This window comes from Canis lupus, chromosome 26, assembly GCF_048164855.1.
Source record: "Canis lupus baileyi chromosome 26, mCanLup2.hap1, whole genome shotgun sequence".
Taxonomy (NCBI): domain Eukaryota; kingdom Metazoa; phylum Chordata; class Mammalia; order Carnivora; family Canidae; genus Canis; species Canis lupus.
Genome location: NC_132863.1, coordinates 47,976,369 through 47,997,855, shown reverse-complemented (window position 1 = coordinate 47,997,855; position 21,487 = coordinate 47,976,369). Strand labels below are relative to the sequence as shown.

The following is a 21,487-nucleotide window of genomic DNA, read 5'->3' as shown; positions in this document are numbered from 1 at the left end:
CCAGGGTCACAGGGCTAACTGCCCTTGAGAGGCTTCGAGAGGAAGCACGCGCAGTCGTCAACGGCAAGCGGAGGCGGCGGGTCCCGGCCCCGTGTGGTGACAGACCCGGAATCACGGCCACGACCCTGGGAGACTGCCGCCCGCACCCCCGGCCTCAGGAGCCCGCGCCGCCCCGTCCGGCCAGGCCTGTCCTCTGCAAGGGGGAGGAAGCAGGTGGTCCAGGGCCCCTGGGGCCCCGGCAGCCTCCCGGCCCGCAGTCCAGCCTGCCTGTGTCCATGAATCCCCACGCTCCGGAGCAAGGAGCCTGAGTGAATGAAGGGCTTTGGTGTGTGTGGTGCCATCCAGCCTGATTCCAGAAGGTTCCCCCCAGCACCACCGCCTTCCGACGAGCCATTTTTTTTCCTGGGGAACCCACGGCCGCTGGAGGGACTCAGTGCAGTGGGTACGGGGCGCCTGGAGCTCTGTGGCCTGTTGCTGCGGAATCACAGGGAGAAGGAGCAGTGGGGCCTGGACAGGATGAGGACCTTGGCCCGTCCCCATTCCTGGTTGTCTGTGGTGACAGGTGTGGGGACCTGCGTGTTCAGTGGGGATGGAGGCCAGCGAGGAACTCACCCCACAGCGGGGAGCAGAGGGTGAGGGCGAGGCAGGACCCACGGCGCACTGTCCTCACCCGCTCCCTGATCCCCCAGGGGGAGGTCCCGGGCAGGGGGGACCATGCACAGGTGTCTCTGCAGGGCCCACACCCTCGGCCGCAGGTACCCACGGCCCAGATGGGCCCAGCTGCTGGCTTGGGCGTGGCACCGTTCGAGCTGAGATCCCACAGGACACTTATGAACCATGTGCCTCGGGGTGTGCAGAATGATAAAGGGGTGCATCCCGGGGCTGCCCTGAGGACCCTGACCTGGGGGGGCAGTGATAAAGGGGTGCATCCCGGGGCTGCCCTGAGGATCCTGGCCTGGGGGGGGCAGTGATAAAGGGGTGCATCCCGGGGCTGCCCTGAGGATCCTGACCTGGGGGGGGCAGTGATAAAGGGGTGCATCCCAGGGCTGCCCTGAGGATCCTGACCTGGGGGGGCAGTGATAAAGGGGTGCATCCTGGGGCTGCCCTGAGGATCCTGGCCTGGAGGGGGTAGTGATAAAGGGGTGCATCCTGGGGCTGCCCTGAGGATCCTGACCTGGGGGGGCAGTGATAAAGGGGTGCATCCTGGGGCTGCCCTGAGGATCCTGGCCTGGGGGGGACAGTGATAAAGGGGTGCATCCTGGGGCTGCCCTGAGGATCCTGACCTGGGGGGGCAGTGATAAGGGGGCGCATCCGGGGCTGCCCTGAGGACCCTGGCCTGGGGGGGACAGTGATTAAGGGGTGCGTCCCGGGGCTGCCCTGGCAGACAGCGAGCCAGAGGGTCGTCCACAGTCACTGGGCCTAAGGTAAGCGGCCTGGTCCAAGCGTGAGGGGCCTGCATCGTGGCTCACCCACCAGGGGGCCTGTGGACGCAGTGGCTTCTGGGGCCCCACCCGACCTTCCCGCTGCACAACCTGGGCTCTGTGAGGCCACATCACTTGTGTCCAGCCCCCAGGAGCCACCCCAGCCCTGCTGCGTGCACCTGCCTGCCGCGAAGGTCGAAGGTGGTGGAGGGCAGGCCTCCTTCTCGCCGCTCCTGCCCGGGCGCTGCCACCGTCCAGGAGGAACTGGGCTGACGTGCACTCGGCGTCCTTGCAGCTCCCAGCGGAGGGACTCGTGTGGCTCTTGTCCGACTGGCCTTCTGGCCGCGGGCCTGGGGTCAGTCCTGCAGAGGACGCACTGGCGGCCCCTCGAGCCCTTGGCTGGGCCCCGTTCTCCCCGCAGCCGGGGGAGGCGGCCCTCCCGTCGGGGACGTCACGTCGAGTTGCTAAAGCTGGTACCATATGGTGCTCGCGCGGCAAGTCGGAACAGGCGTGCGGCTTGTCACCGTTGGGAGAGTGTGTGAAACTCAATTTCTCGGTGAAGAGGAACATTTTCCACTTTAGCACGGCCCCTGCGAGCGGCTTGTGCTTGGCGGTGCTATTTTTTCCTGTCCTCCTCTGGGTCTCGAGCACTTGTCTCCGCGTTCAGCGGCGCACAGGCTCCCGCACCCCCGCAGCCCGAGACCCAGCCCACCGCTCAGGTGCTCAGGCTGACCCCGGCCCGTCTGGCCACCAAGGAGCCCTGAGGTGTCCCAGCGCCCCCGGTCCTCCCTCGCAAGCAGGGCCCAGGAAGATGGCAGCGGGACCTCGTCGGTTCCTGCAGGATCTCCCTCCCGGGAAACAGGAGGCAAGAGCCTGGGGTGGGCTCATGGGGAGCGGAGTGCTGAGCCCAAGCTGGCCCCCCACCCCCCGGGCAGCCCCAGGCTGCGAGCATCAGGTGACAGTGGGCCGGGCCACAACGGGGCCTCCTCCACAGGCCAGGAGGGGCAGCCCGGGGCTGTCGGGTCACGTGCACGGGGTGCTCTGTTGTTTCCCGGCCGTGTGGCCGTGGGTGAGTCACTCATCCTCTCTGAGCCTCCCGTGGTGGCCAAATGGTATGCTCCTTGTCACGGGCTGGCATAGCAGCGTGTTGGGGACAAGGAGGAAATCCAGGCTGTGTGCACGCGCGTGTGCAGCGGGGCTTTGCTGGTCTTGGGGAGGCTGTGCTTGGGGTCCGGCGGGAGCCAGGCTCAGCAGAGCTGGTGGTGAGCTGCTGGCCTCCCACCTGGGGAGCAGCTGGCCGGGTCCACCTAGGGAGGGAGGGGACGGGGGGGCCCCAATGTCCAGTCCCGTCAGGCCGATGGCCCCGGGCACTGCTTCGTGACTCCCCAGGAGCGGGAGACAGCAAGCTACTAGAACCAGGCAGCGGCCAGCGGCCCAGCGCTCCAGGGCCAGAGCTCGGACGACTTATGACGTGACAGGGAATCCGTCACCCATCTGGGCCTCCCGGGCGCCGCAGCTGCGCACTGTGCTGCTCCTCGGAGGCACGAAGCCGGCACGACACGGCTGGGGATGCAGAGGCCTCAGCACCTCCCGCTCTGCCTCGCACAGTTAGGAGCAGGGCCTGGGCCGCATCCACAGCAGCCTCTCTGGGCTCCGGGCACTGCAGCCCCCACCAGGCGCCCCTCCCGTGCCGTCCTGCCCACGCCGCTGCTGCCCTGGGCCGCCTCCTGCAGCCTGGGACTCTGGGGCAGCTCTGGCCCCTCACCGTCCACCCTCCAACCCGCCCCACGCAGCCCAAGGCACCTCGCAGACCATGACACAAGGTGTTTTTCAAGGCTTCTCAACGTGGGTGGGGGGCGAGAGCTGGATCTCCTGCTCGGTCCAGAGGCCCTGAGGGGCTCGGTCCCTGCGCTCCCCCCTGGCCTGCCTCCCCCTGGCCTGCCCTCCCATCTCTCTTTGTTCCCCATATTCTTGCTGCAAAGACTTCTCCATTCCTTGGATGCGTTGGGCTTGTTCCCACCCCAGGATCGGGGCACTTGCAGTTTTTCTCTGCCTGGTCTTGGCACACACGGCTCCTAATCCTGTGGGAGTTCAACGGTGGCTTCACGGAGAGGCTTTCACCAGCAAGCCCCACCTGGAGCACCTGCTGCCTCCCTGACCTGCCGGCCCTGCCCGTCTCATCTCGGCCTTGGATTTTTTCCATCGTTCCTTCCTTATTGTGACACTTTCCTCTTGTCGGTCTGCACCACCAGTGCGTCTGTGCGGAAGGACAGGCCGCGACCGTGACCACGAAGCCGCCGCTGTACCTCAGTTCCGACTGGACTTGATGCCTGTAAACACCCCGGCTTCGTCCTGGTGATGGGCTGTGGGGGAGACGAGCGGCGCGTGGGGCGCGGCCGCAGGACCCCGCCTCCCCGGCCTGGAGGGCCTGCAGGGCTCTGGCCTCTTCAGACAGGATGCTTAGTTGTCTGCTTAGTTTTGCTTTTAACAGACGCAAAGGACCCAGGGCTTTTCTTGTTTTCATTACTCCACATTTTGGGAAAATGAAATGAGCTTCTCAACCAAAGCATGACAGCTCATGAGGCCTCAAGGCCCAAACCTCACACGTAGCTCAATCGAACGGCAGCTGGAAGGCCGAACCCCTTGGTGCAGGTGCGTCTCTGGGCCTTCAGGACATGAGGCCGCTCCCCGACGGCCTGGACAGTGATGTCCCTGAGCCCTGGGCCGTGTGGCCTGAGAGCCGGCACTGTCACGAGGGGCCGGCAGCCAGAGGCACCGCAAGCACAGAACAGTTTGGTCCCGCACGGCCCCTTCCCCCAGAGTCACTCGAGGACAGAAGTCAGGCTGTCCCAGCACCACTAGGGGGGCGGGAAGCAGCGCACTGTTACCTCTGTCTTCTGAGGCCTGGAGACAGTCTGGTTCCCCGAACACGACCCCTCCTTGGACGCCGTCCGCTCTCCTTGGCTTTGCATCTGAGCCCGTGTCTCTGTGCCCCGGTGTTAGGGAGGGGGACGCTCGTTTCTAAGCTGAGAGCTTTGAGAAGGCAGGTGTCCCTCACTCCCCACCTCGGCTCTCTACAGTTCGGAAGAAGGAGGCTTCAACATGGAAGACTGTGGTTTGGAAGAAATTACCAGAAACACCCAATATCATCGGGTCTCCCGCAGGACTGTAGCTGTCGGGGGGAACCGCCGGCCGGGACTTGCCGTCGCCGCCCAGGAAGGCACATGGCCTGCAGCCCGTCTCCTCCCTGGCTCCAGGCAGCACCTGCTCCAGGCACCCAGGCACCTCCCGACCCCGTGTCTGGGTGCCAGCTGGGACCAGAGAGGCGGGCCCGGGAAAACGGGTTTTTACCTGCAGCCGGTGCGTCTGCTGTCCACTCCCTTCCAAGCACAGGGACATCCTGGAGGGAGCAAGCTGCGGGCACGGCCTCCCTGCCTCAGGCCAGCAGGGGCCACCCCGGAGGGCCTTGCCTCTCTGGTGGGTGCTCTGCAGCTTCTCACGTCACACGCACACATGCAGGAGTCCGAAGCTCCATGACCCCGAGGCCACGGGAGCCTCTCACAACCCTGAGGGTCACAAGCATCCCGGTCGAGCCCTCTCCCTTCCCTGTCACGCCCCCGAAATTGAGCCACACAAGGAGCAGACTTGCCTCTTGTCCATCTCCCCACCGCCGGGTGCCGACCCCAACTTGACTTGCAAGGAGCTGGGGGTTGGCCCGGAGCTGCCCCCGCCGAGCTGCCCTGCAGGGTTGGCCGCACGCCACGAAGAGTCCGGCAGCGCGGCCACTGGCCTACATTGCACACCCCGCCCGGAAGCAGAGGCCCGCGTGGGGCCCTCCAGAGCAGTTTCCCCACAGCCCCCCCATTCCAAACCTAAAGCCTGGTGCCTCACCCCTGCCGGTTGGCCTCAGCAGCCCCCTCCTGACACTCCCAGGGATACGACCACGTGCTCCCCGGGCTCCAAGTGATGCCGGCGGCTGGTGGCAACCGTGGCCCCGCACAGCTCACGCCCGTCTGCAGCCCGCACCCGGGACTGGCCCCTTGACATCAGCGGCCTGCACCACTCTAGGACATACTTGTGCACGTGGCTTTTCCCTAGGGAGGTGGACATTTCTTGATTTAAGTGTCAGGAATGTGTCCACACCTGTGGAACTCTGCGTCGGTCACGGCAAACGCATCTGCAGGCCGACCAGGTTTCAACCGCTGGTCTACATGCTGCAGGCTGGGCCCGGGGTGCCCTTTGCTGCTCTTGGCGGTCAGGGAGGGATGGGTGCAGGGTGCAGGGTGGCACGGGGTGGCTTCAGAGCCCAAGGACCCTCCCCAGGTTCAGAGAGGGGAGAACCCAAGGGCCTTGCAAGTCCCGAAGCAGCAGCAGAACCCAAATCATGGATTTTGCTGAGAAGGAAACCTAACAAAGGAAGCAGGGATTTGTCGAGGTTTTCAACGTTGTTACTGTGCCGAGCAAGGGCATTAACACAACACCCCCGACGCTCGTCACAGCAGAAGCCTCTGCACTAGGTGGGTCTAAGCCTCGTGTCATCACCCCCTGGATCTCAGAGTGAAGCCAGTCCTCTCCATGGCCACACGTCCCCTCACGCATGACCTGGCCTTGTGGTCTCCCAACCGGCTCACCACCCTCCCCTCTCTCTGTCTCTCTCTCTGTCTCCAGGCAGCCACTGTGGCCTCTAGGTTCTTCCTCCAAAACCGTGCCATTCCCTTTGCCCAAATGCTCTTCTCGTCTACATCACTATAGTTTTTCTGCTACTGCATGTGCTCTCGCCCCAGAGGTGACCTCCGGAGCCACCTCATGTGGCAGGGACCTTCACGGCACCCCACACGCTCTGACCCCTAACAGGTATTTAGTGGTTTACTTATCTCCCTCCCCCAAACCCAAACTCTGGGAGAGCTGGACTCTGGGTCATCTGCTCTCTGTGTATCTTCTGTACCTGGAACAGCACAGGGTGGGCGCTCTGACTGTTCGTAAAGGCTTGAGGAGTGAGTGATGACTGAACACATAACCTTCACCTCGACCTCCTGTTACCATCACTTCCTACAAGAAAGGAGGCCACATTACAGAAAGGAGGACACCCCTTTCCAGGAGGGGGCCACTGGCAACCTCACCCCAACCGACCCTGAGGACTCTCCATCTTCTTGCAACTTGTCCACAGGCCAGCCTAACCCTACAGTAGACCCAGGGGAACCACAGGGGCAGGAGGTCGGTTTCCCTGGTAACACCCACATTATCCCAGAGGTGAGTTAGGATGAGAAGAACGATGAACTAGGACTGCCAGCCATCTCCTCACTGCCATCTCCTCTCATGATTGCTGGCCAGTGCTCTTCAAGCTCCAGAATATTCCAGCCCTGACCAGCCTGACCTCTGTCCCCCCTGGCCTCCACAGTGAGGCCCAGCGGAACTCCCAGCCCATGCCCATCTGATCTGCAGACCCGAGGCCTGGTGGCCACTGCAGAAATTATACGGCGGGGGGGGGGGGGGCGGGAGTTGTGGGTGGGAGCACCGCTGTGAGCTGGCCATTCGTGGCAGGTGCACGGAGCACCCGTCCTGAACACCCACCCACATGGCACTACACCGATTCAATGGCTACATTAAATCTCTGAATATTAAATTAATGATGGAAATCTAAAATATTAATATATTCTAATTGAATATTCTCCGATAAATTATCTGAGCATTTGCAGCAATTTGATTCAACTTTCATTTCTTAAGGAACTTTCAGCTGCATAAATATAGCCATTAAAGCAATTCAAGAAAGGGAACATTTTCTGCTCCGATGAGGGAACGGTAAACACAAAGGATCTGCACATTTCTTTCACATGATTGATGAAATCGCAGAAGCCAAGGCAGCTGAATCGGCGAATGACTGCTCTCTTCATGTCCCTCTGGCTTTAGCAAGGACGATATAAATTCCCTCCAGGTCTCCACACAACGTCTAATTACAGGGAGGCCTGGCAGATGCTGCGGAAGATCTTGAATGGTGCATTTATGTTGGGGCCGCACTTTCGGGACCCACGCTGGGGTGGGTAGTACCTGACCCCATCCCCACAGAAAGAGGCAGAGTCCACCTTGCAGGTGGTGGGCAAGTAGCCGTGCCACCCGGACTCACTGGGGAGGAAGTCCTGTAGTTTCTATGAAAATGTTACTCTATAATTAAGAACTTTTTCCCTAAGGAGGTGTGTTTCCATTGGGGATGAGCTGAGGACACTCAGAACGTCTTCAATCGGTCCTGGAGTGGTTCCTTCCATTCCGGTGACCATTAAAGCAGCGGGCCACATGGAGGTGGCATCTCCATGATCTCTTTAGACCTTATGAATGATAAACCCTGCAATACAACATTTTATCTTTCTTTAAATAGTAAGCTATCTTTTCAGTAAGTTGAGAAAATATAATCTTTTTTTTTAAATTTTTATTTATTTATGATAGTCACAGAGAGAGAGAGAGAGGCAGAGACACAGGCAGAGGGAGAAGCAGGCTCCATGCACCTGGAGCCCGACGTGGGATTCGATCCTGGGTCTCCAGGATCGCGCCCTGGGCCAAAGGCAGGCGCCAAACTGCTGCGCCACCCAGGGATCCCGAGAAAATATAATCTTTTACATTAATCCTCAAATTCATCTTTTCTTGTGCTCTTCATCCCTTTCTGTAGATCTAAACTTCCAACCGGAATCCTTCCTTTTCAGTCTAAAGAACATCCTTTATCACTTCTTGTGGGTCTGCTGGCTATGGTTTCCCTCAGTTTGCTTAGAAAGGTCTTTATTTCACCTTCAATTTTGAAGGACATTTTTTCTGGATATAGAATTCTGAATTGATAGTTTTTTTTTTCCCATTCAGCAATTTGAAAATGACATTCCATTGCCCAGGGCCTCCTTTTTAAAATATTTTTTTCTTTATTTATTTATGATAGTCACACAGAGAGAGAGAGGCAGAGACACAGGCAGAGGGAGAAGCAGGCTCCATGCACCAGGAGCCCGATGTGGGATTTGATCCCGGGTCTCCAGGATCACGCCCTGGGCCAAAGGCAGGTGCCAAACCACTGTGCCACCCAGGGATCCCCTGCCCGGGGCCTCCTAAAGAGAAGCTGGCCCTCGTCAATGTTGTCCCGTGATGTACTGTATCTTTTCCTCTGCATTCAAGATTTCTCTCTATTTTTTTTGAATTTCATCATTTTGATGATAATCAAGGTTTGGTTTTCTTTGTATTTATCCCACTTGTGGCTCAATAAATTTCTTGGGTCTGTAAGCTTGTTTCTCTCATCCAGCTGAAATTTCGTGTTTCAGTTCTCCTCTGCCATTCTTCAGTTAGATGATTTATACCAGCCTATCTCTAAGTGCAGTGACTCTTCCACCTTCTGCAATCGACTTGGAAGCCCGCCTAGGGAGTTCTTTATTAGAGATGCTGTACGTTTCAGTTTTACCTCTTCCAATTGGTCATATTACTAGCTTCCCTTGTCGGCTGTGATTCCACGTGTATTCATTCTTTCTGACCATGTTTTCCTTTGAGTCCCTGAACATATTTATTTATTTATTTATTTATTTATTTATTTATTTATTTTTAAATTTTATTTATTTATTTATGATAGTCAGAGAGAGAGAGAGAGAGAGGCAGAGACACAGGCAGAGGGAGAAGCAGGCTCCATGCACCGGGAGCCCGATGTGGGATTCGATCCCAGGTCTCCAGAATCGCGCCCTGGGCCAAAGGCAGGCGCCAAACCGCTGCGCCACCCAGGGATCCCCCCTGAACATATTTAAAAGGGATATTTCAAAGGTCTTGCTGGTAATTTTGCCATCTAAGCTAATCTCAGAGTTAGGTTCTGTGGGTGGTTTGTCCCTCTTAGTTGTGGCTCACATTTTGTTTTTTTTTCCTTTTATCCTGGGGGCATGTCTAGTAATTTTTGTTGTGTATCGATCATTGTGAATGCTATATTGCAGGCACAGGTTCTGTTATCTTTCCCTGAAGGGTGTGGATTTTTGTTAAGGCAGGGAGTTAAGTTGGCTACACCCAAATCTAAATCTGTTTCCCTTGCAGTAGGCAGCAGCTGAAATGTCTGCTCAGTTCTTTCAATCTTCTTACAGTTGCTTTTCACTGGGTTCTCTGGAGTCTCCCTTGTATATGCATAGCTCCCTGACTGGGCAGAGGCTGGAAGCAGATGTGGAAGTCTCCACCTGGGGCTCCGTATTTTATTGGATTTATTCCCTCACATTCTGCCGCTTTGTCGGTTCTAAAATCTGTCTTCCAAGTCCTTTAACGAGTGAGACTGTGGTTTTCTGCATGAGATCTGGCTACCTGCTGATGGCAGGATGAGTGTTCTCACAGGGAAAGCCATATAAACACACTGCATCCAGTGCTGTTTCCTTCTCTCAAGGGTTGAGTCCACAGCAGTTCCTGTCTACTACTGGCCACTCTCCAGCAGCTTCAAATAGTTAAAGAAATTTTCCTGCATTGTTTATAATTGTTATTTCAGAAATGGTAGTCTGATAGAAATGACTCTATTTATCAGAAATAGAACTTACAATGTAATTACTTTCAAGTATTATGTAATTGACTTAACAATCTTCGAAATAATCATGAAAGGCTGACCCAGCAGATATGTCACAAGTGCCGTGTCATTCGTTCATTTGGTAAGTACTTAATGGCTCCACTTTATCCCTGGTGTTGTTTTGCTTGACAGGTGGACTGTCTCTCAAGGACCTTTATATTTACTGGGGAAGACAGATCAATAATCACTGACAAAACAGTATCAAAAACTGTCACAGTGGCAGGCAATGGGGTGCCACGCTCCCCACGGGAGGGCGGGAGGGCCTCCACCTCTTCGGAGAGGCAGGGGCCTTTTCAGAGGAGGTGGGGAGTGGCCAGGCTGGGGCTGTGAGATAACAGTCCAGGCTGAGGGAAGAACTAGTACGCAGGACTCCAGGCACCCGAGGGTGTGATCAGCCAGCAGCTGCAGTAGCCCGGCATGGCTGGAGTTTGTTGTGCCAAGGGGCAGCGTCAGATCCCGAGGGCCTCTGTGACGTGCTAAGGAGTGAGACCCTGCCCTGGAGATGGCGAGGAAACAAAGAAGGGGAAAAACACGAATATTACACTTCAAAAGGTCACCTGGCTTCCCCGAGATGGTGAATGAGGACTGCTTGGTCATTCACACATGAGTGGATGCCTTCAGAGAGCCAGAGACCAGGTTCCTAGGTGGACGCTAGGATGCTCGTACCACGAGGTCACCCAGCAAACATTCCATAGGATAACAGTGAGCTCCAACTCAGCTGGGTCCATCAAATGTATTCAAACACCTGATTGATATCTGTGGAGAGTCTACCCTGGGCCAGATGCAGGATGACTCACCGTCACACATGTCACTGTGCCGACCCTGACCCGGGACACATCTCATTGCTCGCCGAGCTCTGGAGCCCGTGCCCCAAAGACCCCACCCCTCCGTGTCCACACAGAAGGTCGGCAAATATTTGTGGCTGGATAGGATGCGACGTAGCACATGTGCACAAAACGGGAGCCAAACTTATCAAGGAAATGTGAAAAAAGGCTCTGATTTCAGTCATTTTGAGCTCACTTGGCCTTGTGAGGTGAGAAGCTGATTTTCGCAGTCCTCCCGAGCCCCCTGCAGCTGTGCTCTCGTGAGCTCCCTCCTCTAGAAACGGCCTCCTGCTCATCTGGGCCACGTGGCCACCCTTGATGCTAAGCGATTATGTAACCATCTCCTTCCAGAGCCTGACATTCAGAGCTCCTTTTCCAGGCCTCGCTCTGAGGACAGGTTTGCATGAGTTCCTGTCTGTTAAAATACCAACTTCCAAAATTAAAGGGCTTGTCTCCCAGTGGCACGACACTCTTCCTCATCATCTTGAGCCGATTCCTACAGTTGCCCTGGACAACCTCTCGAGTTAACAAATTCTGAATTTTTATTAGACCTTTTTAAAAGTTTGATTTTATCCTCACTCTGAATCTTGCCGGAAGTCAAACCTAACACACGTGCTAGAAAAAGCAAGTGGCTTTTTCAAAACCTTCCACTAATGTACACGTGAAGGAATCCTGACCTCGGTAGCGGAGGGACCAAATTCTGAATGACAAGCAGCAGGCCGGCTGCCTGGAGGCCTCGAGGCTGTAGAAGGATGCCAGTCCTCCCCACTCCGAACCTCTGGCGCCAGCACAGTGCTTGGCACCCTTGGATGCCCCCACACCAGAGCCCAGAGCTGATTCAGGAGCAGGGGGGGTCCTGCCCTGCCACCTCCCATGACAAAGGGCCTCCTTCCAGCTTCCCGGGGGATCGGCCCCTCTGTTTGGAAGGAGGCACCACCTGGAGCTTCTGAGGGCTGCCTCTGCGAGGGGCTGCATCTCCATGCTCCCCACGTTACTTAGGCCGTGGCCTGACTCCGCTGGGCACACCCGTGGGAGAGCTTCCCTGCCGCGTCACGGACACACGGGGCTCCCGCAGCCCAGCCACACGGTCAGCCTTTGTTTGCGGTGGTCCACCTGAGGCGGTGGCCCGTTCTCCCCGCACCGTGGAACTCACCGATGCCTACGGAGGGACGTGATATTCCTTCCAAGGAAAAAGCCTGTAATTAACGGAGGCTTTTTGGGAAGAATGTTCTCTCCCGCCCATTTTTTTCATTTAACATATTTTATCAGAATGAAATGCTTTAATGAGCACAGAATTGCAGCTGATCCCAGCTGAACCTCTAAGTGCTCCCCACTCAGCTCCCCATCCCCATCAAGTTATATTCACATTCGCTGAGGGTCGGGCTCCTTCCAGGAGAACCCCCCCCCCAACTGGCAGGAACATCCTGCAGACAGATGCTTGGCAGAAAAGCCCCCCGAAACCCGGGAGAACGTGGGTACATGTGCGTGCCTATGAAGTGGGATGGCGTGTGCCCGTGTGCACATGCGTGTGCATCCGTGTTTCTGTGCTGAGTCCTTACGCGATCAGTGGGAGTCTGTTTGGAAAAGATAAATCTGAAGATACATCTCCCCCTAAGCATCCGGCTCGGCTCGGAAGCCCCGCGTGGGGGGGAAGCGGACGGGGAGGCTCCCGGAACGCGCTCCATCTCCCATTGGAGAAACTCTGAGAGCCAAGCAAGCGGGGCTCAGCGGCCCGGGTCACTCAGCGGTCGGGCACCCAGGTAGCACCCGCCTGGGGCTCGCCTCAATCTCTCATTCAACAAACGTAGTGCCTACTGTTTACGGCACTAGAGACAGGAGGCCTGTTCTCAGATGCGCGAGTCATAAGCACCGAGTCAGAGGTACTAAGTGCTGCGCGGGAAGCGAAGCCGGGCAGCGGGCGGAGGAAGGCTAGGCTTGGGGGCGGCTGGCCATCAGGGCTACCTGCCACCCCGCACGGCCACCCCAGGCCCTGGCGCTTCTGGGCCATCAGAGACGAAGGGACACGCCTGTTCTCATCTCGGGGAACCTGCTGGGGCAGAGACCAGCCCCTGTCCGCACACACACCCTCCCCCCTCCTGGCGGAGCTGGACCGCGCTGCCCGGCGTCCCTCTGCACCAGGCACGGCCACGGCCGCCCCGTTCAGCCTAGCCAGTCCTGCAGCCCTCGTGCCAGGACCCCGAGTGACCGCCACGTACGGAGCCCTCCCTCCCACAAACGACCTTCACGGGAGCCGGCGGCAGCCTCTGTTGTGGCCGGGTGTGAGGTTCCCGGCCGTCGTTCACAGCAGCCGGCCAACTGGGCCCACGCGCCCTGCCCGCGGCGAGGAGGGGCGTCCCCGCAGGGCGGGCTGGACACGCCAGTGGGCTGAGGAGCGGAGGGAGGTCGGATGTGCTCCCGACGCAGCCTCGGGGCAGAGCGGAAAACCCGAGGGCCGCGCCGCTGCCAGGCTGGGCTGCTGCTGGTGCTGCCACTTTCTCACCCGACGGCCGAGGTTCCCGATCCCCGGGGTCCCGGCTACCCACGTCAGCGGCAAGGGGGGTCTTCGGGACCCGTATTGGCAGGGCCTCCAGACACGCCTTCTGCTGCTCTCCGCAGCCAGGGTCGCCAAGGGAGGGGACAGATTTTCCCGCTTCGCAGCCATTCAGCTGGAAATGCAGCACAGCCCCCACGAGAGCACGCAGATGCCCCCGTGACACCCCCATCAACGTGTCCCTGGGGCTGGTCGGGGAGGCTCTGTGCTCGGTCGGATTCGCCTCCAGCTTCCACCTATCAGCCCTGAGACCTCGGCAGGTCCCTCGGGCAGAAGGTACAGAAGCGTCCTATGCTCCATCATCGGCAGGAAGGAGACGGACTCAGAGTCCTCGAGGGTCGGGGGCTGCGCCGCCACGGCGTCCCCTCCTGGCACTTTACGGGCCCGTGTGCGGATGGACACGGATGGGGAAAGTTTCCTGTGTCTGTACTAGGATTGCTAAGCTAAGAAAGTCCGAAAGCCAGGACAGCAGAATATTCTAGTGATGCGAGGGTGCCCGCCAGAGGTCCCATGTGTCCCCGGCGGTGTGTGCGCACGCGAGAACCCTCGGGTATTCCTTTCAAGCTCACGCACTCAATTCAATGCTCCTGCCAAGTGCCGGCAAGGCTGATTGGGGCAGACCCTCCCGAGGTTGGGAAATGCGCTGGATCTGCACGTGTCACGCTAGGGCCCACGGGCTACATGTGGCCCACTGCCCATTTTTGCAAATAAAGTTTTATTGGAACACGGACACAGCAGTAGTTTATGGGTTGCTAGCAGCAGCGTTCGCACTATAAGGAGTTGAGGATTTGCCACGGAGGCCGGTCGGCTGCAGAGTCTAAAATACTGTCTGGCCCTTTACAGAAAAAGCCAGCCGCCCAGCCGCTTCCCGAGCTAGAGCAACAATTTTCTACCAAAGCTGATTTTTGACTAGTACGAGCACGAGCCTTTGAATAAGACCGACTCACACAATGAAAAACTCGCTCCCTTTCCAATTTGCTTTTGATCCTAATGACATTCAAGAGGGAGCCTCTGGTCCCAGGGCGTCTTTGGGACACTCTGACACTTGGTCCTCGCTCCCCCTGTAACAGGTCCCCGGCAGCCCTCAGGCTCTGGGTGTGGACAATCACACAGCCAGGCAGCAGCACTGCTTTCTCGGCCTTAGCTCCTCTGCCAGCCTCTATTGTAGGCAGCCACTGTGAGCTAGTACAAGCCTCCTCTTAAGACACATTTATCTATATTAACAGTGAATCACTAGCGAGACACATCAGGCAAATGACAAATGCCGTTCAGATAAGGGAGCGCCCCCAGGGCAGTGGGTGCGCGCAGTGGGGGCCGCAGAACCCTCATCCTGTCGGTGGCGTGGGGCTGGCGGGTGGGCCCCCAACACGGGATTCCTGGGGATCTACTCCGAGGTCGGGTCACGCCTTGAGTGCTTTGCTCCAGTCTGTGTCCACGTCACAGCGAACCTCTAAGCAGTCAGGCCAGGCAGGGGGTACCCTGGGGAGCTGCCCCTCTCAGGGGGAATGAGGTCAGAGGCCGGCCTCCCTCTGGCGAGTCTGAGACTCTCTTATGCTCCCATGGGACTACGGCAGCCGATGGTTTCTGACACCAGAGTAGAGGGGTTCCCCTAGCAAGCAATTCTGGGACACCTGCCAGGAGCCTACGGTCGCACTATATTCGGACACCAGCTGCGGGAGACCCCGTCCCTCCAGGGAAGGGCTCAGACCCACAAGGCAGCCACCACTCAGGCGCCCACCCAAAGTCCAGCTGTCGCCTGTGCCTCCCACCGTCGGGCTGCAAGTCTGAGGTTCCCATGACCCTCCTTAGAACTCCGCTCATCCGCTGGAGCAGCCACAGGACACAGGACACGTTTACTCCACAGATTCTCAGTTTGTTACAAAGAACACACGACGCAACAGCAGGACGAGGAGCGGGAAGGGCGCCGAGCTCCCGCGCCCCCTCCAGCGCCCCAGCCTGAAGCTCCCCAAACCTCGGTCTCCTGGAAGCTTCCCCGTGGAGACAGGAGGCTCCATTGATCAGATTGCTGGCCATCGGCCACTGGGGTCGGACTCAATCTCCACCCAGTGTTGGGGGGCGGGGCTGCAAGCCCCTAATCCTCGGGTTGGTTCCCCCGGCAACAGGCAGCCAGCCCCCCTCCTCAGGGGACTTTCCAAAAGCCACTTCATTAACATAACACAAGACAGCTCCAGAGCTTTCCACTCTGGGGAAATTCCAAAGGTTTTCAGGGCTCCCTGGGGCTTGGGGAGGGCCACCCACTGGGGCTTCCTGTGGCCCTTCACCTTGTCACAGGCAGTGCCCGCAGTTGCAGGTTTGTGGCCGGTCACCGTGGGTGTGGTGGGTGCGGTGGGGCGTCTGACACGGACCCCACTGCTTTGTTCTGCTCCGTCTTTGCATTTTATTTTTTAAAGATTTTATTTATTTATTTGAGAATGAGCGAGTGCGCAGGACCGCTGGAGCACGGGGAGCTGCTGGCCCAGGGAGGAGAAGCAGGTTCCCTGCTGAGCAGGGAGCCTGACGCGGGGCTCGACCCAGGACCCCGAGATCAGGACCTGAGCTGAAGGCAGAAGCTCAACCCATTGAGCCCCCCGGAACCCCCCAGCTGCCGCCCCATCTCTGCATTTTGAATCACACCCCAGCTTCCCGTGGAGCCGAGTGGGGAACAAAACAGGCTAATCAGCCCGAGGAAGGAAAGCAAGCCCTTCGCGCTGCCCCAGCGACCCTCACTTCCACCGAGTGGGGCGAGGCGTCCACGATGCACGGGAGATTACCGGATGGGATCCTCACCATCATTTTATCAAATTATTGCCCAGATTGGGTTGCAATTTTCTTCAAAGGGAAGAAGGAAATGCTAGTTGATGGTCTGGATTTTTGAAATACAGATCTGTAAAACCAATCCTCCCCTTCTCCCTGGGATAGCACCCTCGTGGCGGGGGCTGGGAGCAGGTGCACGGGAGGAGCCCACAGGCCAGACACCAACGTGCCGGATTTGGGGTCACAGCCTCATCCCAAGGCTTCTGGCTTCTCGCCAGTATCACGGCCACCATCACAGACCCGCCGTCTCAGTCGTTGTTGGAAAAGAGCGCGAGCACAGAAAGGTGTCAGAGCTCAAAGGCCCCAAGTCGCCGCCCTGCCCCCCTCCATCGGCAGGGGCCAGATGACCCACGTCCAGCAGGACCGCCTTCCCGAGGACGCGACGGCCCTCCTGATCTTTCTCTGTCTTGTGCCACCTCGTGACTGAATAGGTCCAGGCGCCAAGTGCAGAGTGTCCCTCGCTCCCACTTCCCGACAAGCCCGCCACTGACTTGCCAGATCCCCGAGGAGAGGGAGGAGAGGGGCGCTGGGCCCAGACCCTTCCCAGCCGGCAGGAGGGGCTCCACTTACCCGCACGAGCTGCTGTGGGAAGGGCCCACGGGAGTTCTCTGGCACGTTGATGGGTGGGATGACCCAGTCCCGTTTCTGTCTCCTCAGCCCGTTGGTGTTCTGGTGCTGGGGCCACGGCAATAGCATGTCGTTGGGAGGCTGCGAGGCGTCCAGAGCGCCATTCTGCTTTCCTTTCTGTGGTATTAGCCGGAAGGGGGAGAGAAGAGCCAAAGAAGTCTGGTTAAGTTCTGCACAGAGGAAAAGGCATCTGTTCAGAGAATCTGTTCTGTCCTCCACCAACAGAGAAAGACTGGATGATGCCTGGGGAAGTGGCTAAGTGCTTGGAGAAAAAAAAGAATCAAGCAAGATACCCATGTAACAAAATGGATTACGTAATTACACGGTGAGGGAAAGAAACTGTAAAAACAGAAGATTATGTCGCAGAGTGAACTACAGCTTTTAAATCCCTGAAGGATGGGGTAAAAAGATCATAAAGGAAAACACATTTTAATTTAAGACTCTTGTGCATGAAAACATAGGCTAAAGACCGTTGCCGACTTTGGCAAACATGATTTACAACCAATCTGCCAAAGGGTTAACAGCCTCACTATACAAAGAGTTCTTACAAATCAATAGAAACACGAGATCTTTTTGATAACAGGAAAAGGCCATGAATAGAAATCAACAGAAAAATAAAACTCAGTAGGCTTATTAAAAATGTACACATCTTCCTGTAATCAAATAATGCAAATTGAAGTAATAAATCCTCTTCAGCTGTCAAACCGACAGGACTAAACAAATGGATCCTCGGGATGGTGGAGTGTGTCGGGGTAGCCAGCAGAAGTGATGGTAGAGGATGTGGGGGCCTGGGGTTGAGCAGACCTGGTGTCTTGTATTTATGTGCATCCGAAGGTTCACTGACTCCGGGCAAGTGGCTTCATCTCTCTGAACTCCAGCTGCTTCTGTTATAAAACGGGGCTGGTAATAATAGCCCTGAATTCACAGGGTTGCGATGGCAATTAAACTGATGAGAGCCCCTGCCTATCGGGCAGCTGCTGGGACTGGACGGCGATGGCACTCACCACTTCTGGGTGCTGACCACAGCCCTTGGCCAGCTGCGTGTGACAGTGACCATCCAGAGCCTCAAAAATCATCCTTGCTGTCAACTGAAAAAAAAATTTTTTTTTAAAAGGTCCTGGCTTTGGACCCAATAGCTCCACAGCTGTCCCACAGAAACTTTATGTAAGGGAAGCTCTTCCTATACACATGGTCATTACAGGTGTTCCTATAATAATATGATGCACATATAAAATAATAAAAACACCAGGAAAAAAACCTCCGGAGAGCTGACAGCAGTAAATATGAGCTAAATGCATTATGTGTGTTCATATTTTGGGATAGTACAGTCACGGAAAACTCCTGTTTGAAGACCAGGATCTGGAGAAATGCCTCGAAAATAATGGTAAGTGGAGAATGGCACCAAAGTGTACACATAGCCATATCCACCCCCCTCTTTGTAAGGACAGAAAAAAGATTGAAAGGAAATACATGAAAATGTCAATGATCACCAGTGAGCTTTATGCTGTTTTATTTTACTTTACTTCTTTTACCATCCTGTGTTTCTGAATGTTACAACATACATGACTTTCTATAATTAAGGGAACCAGCAGACTTCCATGGCCATGCAAGGCACCTGCATGGACCCCATAGACACGCAAGGCACCTGCACTGACCCCACGGCCACGTACGGCACCTGCATGGATCCCAGGGACACTACGGCACCTGCACTGACCTCACGGACATGCGGCCCATCAGGGCTCACACGACAACAAGAGGCCTGGATGGGGACAGCCCATGGCACCTGGCCACAGTCTACTCCACGCCAACCACAGCGGCTCCCTCCTTGGCCTGAGCTCAGGGTCCCTCCAGCAAGGTGGCCCCAGGTGGGCTTACTATTGCCCTCCGTGGGCACAGAACCTTGCCCACTCCTTCTGGCAAAAAAGCTGAATAGAAGCACGTTAAATACAGAGAAAACCGCCTAGTTGATGAAAAAAAATAAGACCTCCTATCTGCTCCCCAGTGCTCGAATCAATGGGAAAACCCACCCAGACAAGCTCCTGGAAGGAGGGACCCCCACGGGGACTTTCTGCACCAGGGTCCCAGCTGGCGCGGCCTCGAGTCTCTGCAGTAAAAAGCATCTGTGGCATCTAAACCCCAACGCCTCTCACAGGCAGCCCCAGCCTGCGTGAGAAAGCAGCCACGCGAGGGGAGCCAGCCCGTCGCCCCGACGTCTACGGAAGGGGACATGACACCCACTCCTGTTCAAGTCAGGCTGCAGGTACCGGGACTCCTCTTCAGGGTCTAATGGTGACACAGCAATGGGGTCACATCTCTAGGTTCCTCGATGGGCTTCACGGAACTACATTTAGGACAGTCCTGGCCGCACGCTGTCCCCCCACTGCCAGCGAGGGGATGACCGCCTTCCCCGCCCCGGGGCACTGGGCGCTCCACACGGCCTCCGCCTACACCCCTCTCGCTGATGCCTCAGGAGGCTTCCGAAGGTCACGCAGCTCCGGGGGCAGAGGCAGGGATCTGAACGCCGGGAGTCAGACCTCAGGGCCGGAGCACCTGGCTGAGCACCACCCCTCACTGCTGGGTCTTTGCCTGTGACATCACACCCCCCTTTACCTGTCCTCAAGTTAGGCGTGGGGAGGGCTGGGCACAACGAGCATTACCGTTGGGAGGTGAGAGTGCGGCCTGCAGGCTGGGTGAGGGAGCCTCCAGGAGACGGATGTGGGCTGCTATCCCGGCCCGGGGCTCCCCACCCACAGGTAGGTAGTTCACCTGTCCCCAGGTACCCGGCCCAGGAGAAGGGCTGGGGTAGTGTGTGCCTGAGGGCAGCCAGCCGGACTTGGGGACCTTGCACGAGATGCCAGGAGCCCCCGCCACAAGCACAGCCTCAGGGAGGGGGTACTGGTCACCTGTGGCTTCCCCGATGCCCCCCCAGAGGGGGTGCGGACACACAGGTCTGCCCCCAACCCTGACCCTGACCCGGTAATGCTCCGGCGCCAGCAGACGCTCACCTGCGCTCCCAGCATTCCAGGCTCAGGACCCTAAAGCGTTCTCATTAAGCCATTTTTGTTTTTTGCTTTATCTTCATTTGCTTCGGATGAGCCTGCGCGGCGTTAATTTCCCTAGTGTTGCTTAAATAAATTGCACATATTTGCCACTATTTTAAAGCTGTGAGACACATGTAATAACAAAATCTGGTGAAAATCAGTGCCAGAGCCGTGCAGCCTTGGCCTGCAAGAGGCACCCGCTTCTCTGGTGGAGAAATGTCCGTGCGGGTCATCGGTTACGGCGATGGAGCGAGCACGTCGCTCTGGACACGCAGCAGCGCCAGGCCCACTCTGCGCGCGGCGCCCGACGCGGATGCGCGATGACACGAGTTCTCAGCCCTGCGTGCGTTACTTGCAGGTGCTCCGGACTTCCTGAGGGACGACACCTGCTGAATTCCCCAGGCGTCCCTGAATGTTGCAGAGTTGAGGGTGGCTGAGTGTTGGCTAATGATACGAACCTGACCTCTGTGCCCCGTTGCTAACACGTACGTGTGTGCACACAGGGATGTACAGGTGGGCACACACGCATGCATGTGTGCAGGAGTGTAGTGTCTGCACATCTCTGTGCATGTTCATAACATGCCACACTTTTCTCAAAACCGAAAGCCCGGCACCGTGACGGGCTAGCCAAAGCCCATCACTGGCTCACCCTAGACGGCTTCATCCAGGCCAGAGGCCTCATTCTTGGTGGGAGTCGGGGGGCTCCTGGCTGCTGGACTGGCCTTTGGGGCCAAGCGAGCTCACAGCTGCAGAACTACAGGGCAGGGAGCCCTGAGGCGGGCACCTGGTCCCGCCATCCTCTTCCTGGACATCCGGGAAGATGTGGTTAAGAGGTCACCCTCCTGGAGCTGTGGACACGAGGATGCTGCATGGAGCCCCCAACCTGAGCACAGCCAGATCTGGGCTCTGCGCCCATAACCACCCCTCGTCCTGTGCTTCGGGGTCAAGGACTGGCCATGCCGTCCACACGGAGGCCGGGCTGCCACCCGGGCTGTGCCCTGCTCCTGACCCCCGCCTGCTTGCCACTGGATGCACTCCTCGTCGGTGCCCTTATGGCCTGCCAGGGCTCAGGTCCCGTTTCCCATCTTCCACCAGCCTCCCCACTGGACTCCCTGGCCCACGCACATCCCCTGGGAAGCCCTGGGCACACGGCAGCTGGAACAAGCCTCCCAGAGCGTGGCCTGTGCCCTCAGGTCCTGGGATGGGTCGGCTCGGGCACCAGGCCTGAGGACCTCCACGTCCCCCTGTCCCTGCCCAGGGAGGGCACCTCCCGCCCTGCCCTGGGGGCCGAGGCCTCCTTCTGGCCGCCCACTCGGCGCAGGGCACGCACAGTGGGCAGACTTAAATGCGGGGTTGCACACATTTCCTGAGCACCAGAAATCAAGGGACCCTCAGGCTCTGCCCTCAAAAGTGCTCGTGTGGAGTGGCCGGCCAGGAGTCCAAGGGCAGTGAAGACGGGGGCACAGGGCAGCCAGTGGCCGGGGTATCCTCTGCTTTACTCCTCAGGACGGCTGCTGTTCTGTGGGGCAGTGACCAGCACCGAGCCAGGACCAGGCAGGGTTCAAACCAGCAGCCAGTTACATGCCATTCAATCCGTCTGGGGCGGGCGACACGCTTCATGGGGTATTTACACCTGGGCAGGGCACTGAGGGGTGAAGAGG

The 21,487-nt window shown here is 57.7% G+C and overlaps 1 protein-coding gene across 3 annotated transcripts in view; it reads right to left on the bottom strand.

Annotated features, from left to right (window-relative positions):
* The window catches only part of CDH4 (cadherin 4), a 496,939-nt gene that overhangs the window by 93,623 nt on the left and 381,829 nt on the right, over positions 1-21,487 (bottom strand). For all 3 annotated transcript variants that reach the window (XM_072801632.1, XM_072801634.1, XM_072801633.1), the window contains exon 4: positions 16,729-16,902. In XM_072801632.1, coding sequence (XP_072657733.1) covers positions 16,729-16,902 — 174 coding nt within the window. The remainder of the gene's footprint in view (positions 1-16,728; positions 16,903-21,487) is intronic.